This window comes from Moschus berezovskii, chromosome 20 (assembly GCF_049115385.1).
Source record: "Moschus berezovskii isolate FMDL1 chromosome 20, NW_MosBer_1.0, whole genome shotgun sequence".
In the NCBI taxonomy this organism is placed as follows: domain Eukaryota; kingdom Metazoa; phylum Chordata; class Mammalia; order Artiodactyla; family Moschidae; genus Moschus; species Moschus berezovskii.
The window spans coordinates 31,834,670-31,845,482 of record NC_142479.1 but is presented as its reverse complement, the minus strand read 5'-3'; the positions used below and the strand labels follow the sequence as shown (position 1 = coordinate 31,845,482).

Genomic DNA, 10,813 nt, shown 5'->3' with positions numbered 1-10,813 from the left:
TTTCAGTTCCAGCCCTTTATAGTGGTGTCCTTAATTCTCCACCTTAGTTCAGCTGGCAAAGAATCCGCCTGCAATGCAGGAGACCCTGGTTTGATTCCTGGGTCAGGAAGATCTGCTGGAGAAGGGATAGGCTACCCACTCCAGTATTCTTGGGCTTCCCTTGTGGCTCTGCTGGTAAGGAATCCACCTGCTATATGGGAGACCTGGGTTCGATCCCTGGGTTGGAAAGATCCCCTGGAGAAGGAAAAGGCTACCCACTCCAGTATTGTAGCCTGGAGAATTCCATGGACTGTATAGTCCGGGGTCGTAAAAAGTCAGACACGACTGACCGACTTTCACTAATCCTCCACCAGGGGGAGCCTGGGTTGCAGGGCAACTGAGAGCAATGGGGCATAGGCCCCAGTGAGAATGTAAGGTCAGGTGGTGAACAGAAATACATGAATTATGTCCACACAGCAGTGAGTGACCAAGCTCTACTCCCTGTAAGCACGGCTCTGAACCACTGCAGTGTAACACAGTTTTATTAGAAATTAGTGTTTGTTTCCATCACCTATGTTGAGCAACAGAATTGTAGTTACATGATAAAGAAGTTCTTTCATGCCAGGACCTGTGCCATCCTTTAGCAGACCCTGGACAGGTAATAGATCAGAACCTAGTAATACTGGTCTGTGTGGTTAACAGTAGGCTTTCAGTTTCCTTAGAAACTTCACAAGGTTTAACCTCCATCCACACTTTCTGTGTACATTCCCCAGGGCTGCTCAGAATTGAGAAATTCACATAGCCAAGAGCTGTTTTCTGAATGGGGCTGGGAAACTCAAAATTCCCCAAACCCTTAAAACACAGTCTGATTTTAAAAGCTAAGATTACTTCAGTGAGTTCAATGTTAGTATTTTAAAACCAAAGAGATATTGTCAACTGGAGGAGATAAGTGCCCAGAGTCCCAGACTGTTGTGCTGTCTCAGGAAGAAAAGACTGCTCACCACTGAGACAGCTGAGAATCTCAAAGTCCCAGCAGTGAAGAGAGGCCCAGGGACTGGGGAGGTTAAGGGACAAGCATTAAAATACCTCAGTGGGGAGCTGGGACTTTGAGTATTAAAGGGTTTCAGGAAGGCAGCTGAGGAAACAGACTGGTGGCCTCAAGCAGAAGCATTCCAGTCGCTGTGGGAAACCCAGAGTTGGAATCTGGCCAAAGAAGTGGATTTGTGTTCATCTTTTTACTCCAGTGAAAGCTTGAAGAACCGTTCATAGCTGACCATCAAGGAGCCTCACCTGAAAATCTTTATACACTCAAGAATATGACTAGCGTAAAATGCCTGATTAGAGTCACCTTTCTCCTGCCCTAGCACAGGTCTTTGTGTCTACTAACCCTGGCCTGGCATTTGCCCTTAGGCTTGTGGGGTCAACTGTAAGCAGCCACTTAGCTATAGTCAGAGTAGTCAAGAGACATGAACTTGATCAGCTATGTCCCTTCCTGACTGAGTGGGTACTGCTGAGTGCAATGCTGGTTTGTTAGGTTGGCTGAACAGCTCCCTCCTGGTGGCATTCCTTTAGAAAAGAATTCAGATAAGCAGCTGCCCACAGGCCAAGCCAAACAGAAGGGAATGAAAACCGAAGCCCTGAAGAGGAACTTGCACCCTTACCCAAGGGTGCGGCATCTCTAGAGCCAAGTTTACCTAACAAGAAAGAAATGAAGAACCTTTCAAGGCTCTTAGGCTACACACATCCTTCTGTGTTCAGGGACTCACCACTGGGCAGAACCACCATCCCCAAAACCAACAGCATGGATGGGGGCAGGGGGATGGATGGCCAAGCATAACCACCTCAGTGGGGTCCCTGGGAACGCAGGGCTCTGTGTTTGCTGTCCTCGGATGATGGGTGGGTGGGTGTGGGGCCGACAGGCTCCAGCCTTCCTGCTGCAGCTCCTGCCCCACGCTACCACAACAGCCCTCTGGGCTTAGAGTAAGTGAGGACAGCTTGCCTCAGAGCCGAGGGTGAGAGAATCAAAGAACAGTCATGTAAGACCCTAAGAGTCAGTGCATGTGACTCTTAAGATGCGGGGCTAAACTGTCCTTTCTTATAGGGGTGTTATTAGGACCACAGGTCCTAACTTGCACAGCCTCACCCCGTCAGTGCTCTCTGGGTTGGCTGCTTGGCCACCGTTGCAAAGCTAGAGCTGGTCAGTTTTTTTATTGCTTCCTTCCCCTCCCTTAGATTGACTCTACAGGGAAAAGGGGATTAGATCAGAAGATGACGTGGGTCAGGGCAGATTACAGTCTCCTGAATAAAAGTACAAAGTGCTTTAAAGAAACAGATCCCAAAGGTATCAAAAGGGCCACAGGTTCCGCTTTACCGTGGATCTTGGAACCCTGGAGGGGTAGCAGAAATACCCAGTCCCCTCATTATTCAACTAAAACTAAAAACGAGTCATTTCCTAGATTATTTGTTAGAAACTTAACTCATCAAGCCTGTGCTTAGGGAAAAAGGAGCCCCACCTCCTGTAAGAAACTGGGCCTCCACAGCACCAGAAGCCACCTTCCTCAAAGAGACCTGTTCCCCGTGGGCCTCCCCTGAGGCCTAAAGTGGCCTGCAGCAGAGCAAAGGCGTGCTCAGCCAAGGGCGGAGGGGAATGCTCCTAGTAGGAGGTGGACAGGTCAGTCATTCAGCCCAGGGGCAGAAAGGGAGAGGCTGAGCAAGGGGGCCAGTCCTCCTGAAGTGCTTAGGGAGCCGGGCAGAGAAACACAAGCCTTCCCCTGCTCAGGCCCTCTGACCTCCCAGGAAGGTCCTGTCGTGCCTCTGGGTGCTGGGGCAGAGAACCAGCCAGCAGCAGAGTGGGGTGTGGCCGAGGGGGTGGGGTTCCACAAGAGGGGTGATGGGGCGTCCTATGCCCTGACTCCAGGAGGGTCTCGTCAGTCGCGATGGGAGGACTGGTGGCTGAGCTGCCGGTCATCGTAAGTGCTGTAGCGCTTGACGTGGATGCGGCGGACACGGTCCCGCAGTTCCAAGGTTTCCTCATCTTCACTGGGGGAAGCCTGGCTGCGGTTCCGGCTTGTGGCCTCCAAGAGGGAGTTGTCAGGGACTCGGGGGGTCTCATAGAGTAAGACGTTGAGTGTCTCCTCATAGATTCGGGCCTCTGGGAATTCCACCTGGGACGAGAACAGCATGAGGTTTCATCCTAAAGAGAGCACAGCATGTCAGGGCCCTTGGCCCTGCTAACTCCATGAGGCCTCCAGAACTCTCAAGAGACATGACTTTCTGTCTTGCTAGGGCGGGCAGAGGTCTTCCTCTGAAGAAGGCATGAGGAGATGTAGTCTATGGACATAAAGTTGCAGAAGACTAGTGCCCTGCCCCACCCAATCCCAGACCAGTGGACTAGTTGTGGAGAGGTCAGGGCCTTGGCTCTGTGGTCAGGCCTAGGTACAAACACAGCTCCCCCACTTACTAGCTGTGGGGTTTCAGACTTTGTGGTGCCTAAGTTTGCAAATGTGAACACTGACCTCAGAGACTATTGTGAATGTTATATGAAGATTGTAAAGTGCTGAGCAGAGAGCTGGGCACACAGAAAACAAGCTTACTTGCTTTGAGCCCTTCACATGCACACAGCTCTCCCCCGAGACAAGTCGCCCTTTTGCCCTAGCAGTCTTGTCATCTCCTAAACACTGGGGGACAGCTACTCTCCAGGGAGGCACTGTCTGTTGGCAGCCCGGGGAGAGTTAGCGGAGTCTGTTGTGCATGTGTGCTCAGTCATGTCCGATTCTGTGACCCCACGAACTGTAGCCCACCAGGCTCCTGTGTCCATGAGATTCTCTAGGCAAGAATATTGGAGTAGGTTGCCAGTTCCTCCTCGAGGGGATCTTCCCAACACAGGGATTGGACTTGGGTCTCTTGTGTCTCCTGCATTGCCACTGGCGCCATATGGGAAGCCCCAAAGTCTTTATATATTTATATATATATGTGTGTGTGTATATATATATATTGTGTATATATATAGAATATATATGTGTGTGTGTATAGAATATATATGTATATATATAGAATATATACATATATGTGTATATATATATAGAATTAAATTTCCAACATTTTCCAGGTTATAAAAATTGAATCTGTTATCTCCTATCAAATCCCTTACTCGCGCCTGGCAGTGTGTTGTCACTGCAGAAGCAAAGCTGACTGACCAGGAATGCCCAACCAGCAAAGGCTAGAGGTCTGAACAGCTACTTCTGCTGCCCTGCACTGCTTCTCCTCAGAACTGTCTCATTTTCGTAACAGTTCTGTTAAATTCATACTTTCATTCTCAGGTCTTCAAATAAGGAACCTGAGGCCCAGATGGTTTAAATGTCTTATCCAACGTCAGAAAACTGACTTTGGGACCAGAATTCAGATCTGAATTGGGCCAACGCCAATCACCCTCACTGGTCAACAGTCCTGCCTCTCAGCTGACCAGAGCAGAATTCTATGCCATTCCCTAAACTCCCTGCATTGGCTTTTGTCCTTGACCAACACCACTGTGGTGAGCGTGGGAAACACAGCAAAATGTATGCCAGGCGGTGAAAGGTGCAGTCGCACACAGGCAGGTGGAAGCCCTGTACCTTGGTCTGCTTCTTCTCGGTGGCGTACACGATGGAGGTGCAGCACACCTCTGCCAGCTTCCGACCCTGCCCGTAGAAGGACCAGCAGCAGATCTCATCGCCGATGACGTCCTTGATGAAGAGCACGCGACCATTGAAGCGCAGGGAGAGCTTGTCGAACAGCTCGATGTTTTTCAGCAGGTGGTCATCGGAGTTGCTGAAAAACCGGTGAGAGCCCACCAGCCTGAGAGTGAGGTCCCAGCACAGGGGTGGTGCAGGCTGGGCTCTCCCCTGCCCTCCCCTCCCCTGTCGTGCTCACAAAATGAGGGAAAGTCAGGATGCCAGAGGGACGGTGAAAAAGGGTCTCGGGGTCCACTGTGAATCTGGGGGCCTCTGAGGGGAAGGAGGCGAGTTGGACTTAAGTTACAACAGAGAGCTGAGGGAGGGCCTCCTCTCAGCAGGCCCAAAAAGAAGGAGGCTGACTGCCGTCTCAACAGGTCCTCCTGTTAAGACGGCAGTCAGCCTCCTTCCCTTGCTTTAGGGGTGGCCCTCGCAATATGTCTGCCACAGGGAATCACTGAGGGCCTGCAGCCTCCTGCCTGAACCTAGCTATGGCCTGTTGAGAGGACACTGGGGGACGAGGGGCCATTGGCCCAGATGCAAAGAACAAAGGCTGTCTCAGGAGGACCTCCCGCCGCTTGGCTTCCCAGCCCTGTAAGAGAATGCGGGGAAAACCCCTGGCCCGCTGCCTGACATGACACATGTTCAGTTACATGTTCAGTCTCGTCTCCATCCCAGCCAGGGCCCCGCACTGAGTTCCAAATGCCTCGGCTCTGATTCCCCTTCTGCTCTGTTCTCCCAAGACCCAGACTCATGCAACTGTGCCAGGTGTGCAGGTGGCTTCCCTTGAGTCTGCTGCCCAGTTTGTCCGCTCAGCCCTTCCAGCTGCTTCTTCAGCCCTTCCCTGGGCACCATCCCCCACCCTCGCGCCAGGGTGCCCCCCTACCTGGTGTAGGAATACTTGTTGTTGCTCCTGTTGTACAGCAGCTTCACAACGGGCTGTGAAGGGAGAGAGCGTGAGAGCTGGGGACCTGGCACCCCCAGCCTGCTGCCCTTGGTGACCCCTTGGAGGTCCCAGTACCTTGGTGGAGGATTCAATGAGCCTTTCCTCTTCCTTCAGGGAGGTGATGATGGGGATGTTGCACACAGGCTGGTAGCAGTCCTTCTTTTCCTGGATGACACACAGCAAACAATCTTTTTTTTCCAGATCTTCTGTTTGCCAGGCTTTTCCCAGGAGCTGTCAGAGCCCCTCTGCAATGGCCAACCCCTGCTTGTTGAGGCATCAGATAGAGACAGGAGGCCCCTGGCAGGAGAAACTGCCAACTGGCAAGCAGATCCCCACTTCCAGAAACCTAAACTCCAGATACCTAGGCATACAAACTGGAAGCAGGGTCTAGTCAGTCCACCTGAGTCCATCACCTTATAAACTGGCTGCCAGCTTGCTGGGGCTTCCCTTGTGGCTCAGCTGGTAAAGAATCCGCTGCAATGTGGGGGACCTGGGTTCGATCCCTGGGTTGGGAAGATCCCCTGGAGAAGGGAAAGGCTACCGACTCCAGTATTCTGACCTGGAGAATGCCATGGACTCTATAGCCCATGGGGTCACAAAGAGTCAGACATGACTGAGCGACTTTCACTCACTTTGCCAGCCTGCTTGGCCTGGGCAACACGGTGTGTCTAACTGGGTTTGGACTCATCTCATACGTGCCGTGTGGCCTTCCAGGAACTGCACCCTACGTCCCTGAAGGAGGGAGCCAACCCCGACCTCAGCAACCCGCCCTGCCTCCGCACCTGCAGGGCAGACTGGCACGTGGTCACCAGCCCCTGAATGAGGTAATATTTCGCTTCCGCCATCAGTTCCTTGATCTCCTGCCGGTTTTGAGGGAGGACGATTGTGTCGTCTCGGAGGTAATTCAGAATGGTGCCAAAGTGCTTTCCGCATCGGTCTATGAGGATCCAGCCTAGGGGTTCAGACAGGCCCCCGAGCGTTACTGTTTGTCCCCAGGTACCTCAGGGCAGACAGCAGGCAAAAACCACCTGACGAGCCTGGCGGTAGGTGATAAGGAGCACAGAGCCCACAGCACAGGGCAACAGGAGGAACCTCCGGCTCCGAGGTCCATGGCTGCTTTTCACCCCTCCTCCCTGAAACCAAGAAGACACAGGCCCTCCAGGCCCACCTCCTGGCAACACAGAAACCAATAAGCCCTGTCTGCTTTCTGCCCACTGCTCAGGCACTCTGGTGATGGTTCTTATGAGGATCTAGTCCTGTATGAACATTTAAAAAGTACAGCTCTTCTCCCTGAAAAATATTTACACACACAACATTCCATGTACAGTTTCAGAGAATTCTGAAGCTGCATAAGAACTCCAGGTGAAGGAGTCCTGTACTAGATAAAGAAGAAAAATGAACCTAGATTCCAGATCTGCCAGGCTTAGGCCGTGCTCTGAAGGCACTTCCTGCTCCCACCCCCCACCCCCACTCCGCCCAACAAGCCCCCACGCCTCACCTTCTTTGTCGGTCAGGACCTCCATGCGCCCACTGAACATGGCCTTGAGCATGGTGTCGTGCCGGGTTAGTGCCCGCACAGTGGTGTAGTACAGGGAACCGCCCACATTGAGCTGGACGTATTTGTTGCCCAGGCCTCCTCCCTTGAAGCCGCTGAGCTTGGGCTTGGCCCCCGAGGCTGGGCACAGACAGGTATCCCCCGACATCTCCCGCTGCAAGTAGATCACCACACGGCAGGAGGTTGGCTTGGAAGGCTCCGCCGTGGTGGAAGGGTCACGAGTAAGTGGCCAGTGGAGGCCAGAGCCTCACACTGTCAGTGCTGTGAGCAGGACATGGGAGAGAAGACAGGAGTCAGTGAAGGAGAGCCCGCAGCTGGGGGGACAGGAAGACAAACACTGACCTTCCAGCCACTCTCTCCGTCTGAGCCCAAGGCGCCCTGACAGTAGCTGAGCCTTAGGCAACGACAAGAAAGACATTCCTGCTGTTCTTCATGGTACCAGTTACCAGGTCTGGGAGCACAGTTTCCCAGAGCCCAGTGCTCACCTCATCAGTCTGCCTGAGACTCGGCCCAGCTCTGGGTGACAAAGAGGTCAAGCAAACTCTGGGAGCTAATCAGAGATAGCTCCAGGAACAGACTAGGCAGAGCAGAAGTCCTCACCCTGGGGATCCACCAGTTAAGACTCCAGTTGTTTTCCTCTCGAGGTTCCCAGGATCCAAGATTTCCAGCCAAACCTACTGGGAATCCAGCCAGCCTCGGAGTTTCCCAGGAGTCCGAGGGACAGGATGCACTTCCTTTCTAATGACACCAGGCTCAGGGCGGCCTGCACCAGTGCTTCCTCTGAGCACCACCCAGAGTCTGGCTTCAGGAAGGCAAGTAACAGCAACTTCAGGAGAACACAGAGTGAGCCAGGCTGGAGGGAGCTGGCCAGTGTTCCTGGCAGAGGTTATCCTGGTTCCCGCTGAGGTTTCCTGACCTTCCTCTTTTTTGGCATCAGCCCTGCCCCGAGTTCCTGAAATTGTCACCATTTTTCAGGCTAGAACAACTACAGGATGGCTATTTTTGCTTCTTTTTTCCTGAGAGGGGACCCAGCCCTATCTCCTCTTCGCTTCCCGCCCAACAAGAATGGAGAAAAAGAACCAGATGATCAGTCTGAGAACAATTAGGTGATTTGGAAACTGAACCACTGACAGGAGTTTACAGGACGGAGAAGCAAGGAAAGCAGAGGAAGGCAAAGCCAGACCACCCCTTATGATCTAGATTCTACATGTTTTGGCTGTCTAAAGAATTGCTAGAATTCATTCACTGAGAGAAAAAGCCAACATTCTTTGCATGTTTACTCTGTTCCAGGTACTATTCAAGGCATATACATCATCAGCTCATTTAACTCATTTGTCAATAAAACAATATTGAGTGCCTACCAAGTTAAGCAGGAGGAAGAGATGAAAAGATACTGTCCTTGACTTCAGGAATTCAAAGAAACATGAATATTCTTGTTCATTAACAAGAATAAAAATAATAAGAATATTTATCGTGTCCCTGCTTTGTGCCAGGTGCTGGGGATACAGATGAGAACAAATAAGTCCTGTGAAGCTTACCTCATAGTGGGAAGACACATACAACAAGAAAGTGAAAAAACAGGCAATTTCAGAAGCGAAAAATGTACTTAATAAAACAAAGCGAGTGACTAGGAGGAGGGACTCATTTAGATGGGGAGCCAGGGTAAGGCTCTTTGGGAAGGTGACATTCCAGCTAAGCTCTTAAGAGCATTCCAGACAGATGGAAGAGTAGGTGCAAAGTTCCTCGGTCAGACGCAAGTTTTAGAAGCAGAAATAAGGCCAAAGTGGCTGGTGCAAAGAAAGAAGGGGGAAGATGGCTGGATGCGAAGTCAGGGAAGGCAGGGGTGGATCATATTGAAAAGTTTGGATTTTATATTAATTGCGATGAAGATCGATTGTAGGGTTTAGAGCAGGGAAGCGATATGATCTAAGATCACCCTGGTTACTGTGTAGAGAGTGGACTCTGAATGCAAGAGAGCAAGTGTGAAGACCAGAAGTCTAGGCAAGAGACGATGAAGGCTTGGACTACAGTGCTGGTAATGGGAGTCAGAAAAAAAGTGAAATGACCTCATTTCATCATCATAGCACGCTGAAGTTTACATCATTATCTCTTCTAAGTGTAACCCAGAAGTGCACTGGTTTTCCTACATTTACTACTCCACTCTCCAAACAGTGCTTAACACAGTGCCATGCACATTTGTAAATATTCGTCAATTTGTTAGACTGAAATTGTCCCCAAAAAGATTTAAGTAGGTCCCCGGTGGCGCCAGTGATGGCAACCCGCTACAGTATTCTGGCCCCAGGAAATCCCATGGACAGAGGAGTCTGGGGGGCTACAGTCCATGCGGTTGCAAAGAGTTGACATGACTGAGTGACTGAGCATTCATCCTGGGAAGAATGTCCAAGGAAGGGCCAGGACAGGTGCTGTATGAAATACTGAACTCCTTTGGTGGTTTGTCCAGTATGGATGAGATGAGAGCCCCGCTCCAGCAGACCGCCCAATCAGTAAGTAAGCTTGAATGGTATGAGATTACTTTACCAAACTCTGCCCACCCGGAAGGAATAAATCCACCCCTTAACATGTTGTAACAAGTTCTCTATGCATTTTCTGTCTAGCCCCAATTTCCCCAAGATCAAAGAAAAGGAGATCACCAAAGGTTAGGCGGCTGCCAACAAAGGAAGACAAATCCAAACTAATCTATTCTTTTCCAACAAAGCAATTGCTTTGAGCCCCTGGATGACGTCAGCTGAGATTCCAGTTGCTCAGATTCCGCCCAGGCCAATAGGTTCCAGGAATCCTGTGGCAGGTGACGCCCCAGAAGGTAATTCCAGTGAAAATGAAGTTTCCACTGAGTGCCTCAGAGCTCTTCCTTCCGGACTTTGTGTGTGGGTATTTGGGGAGGCTAGGGGCCTATCTGTGTCACACTAGGCAAAGCGAATGGGAACGTAAGCGGAATAAAGGGCAATCACGGCGGTGTTAGAAGGTGGGGTCCTAAGGAAAGAAGGTCCCAGAAATTCGTCACACCAGGGATGGCGAGAGGAGGAGCCGATCTTGGTCAGAGAGGGCGGATCTAGCAGAAAATCCAAGGTGTGATTTCTATTGCTACATCCAAAGGGTGTGGAGAAATTTATCCAGAGCCAACCTCTCCATGCCAGTGTAGAGTCTTTCCCAACTCGTACCCCTCCTCACTATTGAGAAACAGAGACCGGTTCTGACACCATCCCCAGGGGAGGATTTGAGCTCTCTACCTCCCTTCGCCGTCCCACGCCTTTTCCCCAAGACCGCGTGGGGCTCTCTCTGCTCAGCCCAGGACCCAACCATCCCTTCCCCTAGGGCATGGGTCGGCTCTGCTCTCACCCTCCCCGGTGGCGCCTCTCCTCTCAGCTGGACTGCAAGTCGACACCGTGCCGCCCCCGAACTGTGGCCGCTGGAGCTCCAGCAATCCCGGGCCGAAACTCGTATCCTCCACCCGAGGACTCCGCCCCAAGCCGGCGGGAGCCTGAGACTAGAAGGCGGGGCAGGCCCAGCACCCAATCAGGGCGGAGGGAGGGGCCCCTGAGAGTATTTTGCGCTGAGTGCAGAGCTACTTCCGGCAGCGTTTCCGGCACAAAGGCTCTGGGTATC

At 51.7% G+C, this 10,813-nt stretch overlaps 1 protein-coding gene across 2 annotated transcripts; it reads right to left on the bottom strand.

Moving 5' to 3' along the window:
- Window positions 1-503: 503 nt before the first annotated feature.
- TNFAIP1 (TNF alpha induced protein 1) lies at window positions 504-10,704 on the bottom strand. 2 transcript variants are annotated; one of them, XM_055401738.2, is made up of 7 exons: window positions 10,547-10,704; window positions 7,133-7,450; window positions 6,417-6,586; window positions 5,710-5,799; window positions 5,575-5,627; window positions 4,590-4,785; window positions 504-3,143 (listed from the first exon to the last, which is right to left on the bottom strand). In XM_055401738.2, the coding sequence occupies exons 2-7, from the start codon at window positions 7,335-7,337 to the stop codon at window positions 2,907-2,909; spliced, it is 951 nt and encodes a 316-aa protein (XP_055257713.1). In that variant the 5' UTR covers window positions 7,338-7,450; window positions 10,547-10,704; the 3' UTR covers window positions 504-2,906. The 2 variants fall into 2 exon arrangements, with proteins under 2 accessions (XP_055257713.1, XP_055257723.1); XM_055401748.2 differs by lacking the exon at window positions 10,547-10,704 and adding an exon at window positions 7,675-10,451.
- Window positions 10,705-10,813: the final 109 nt, after the last annotated feature.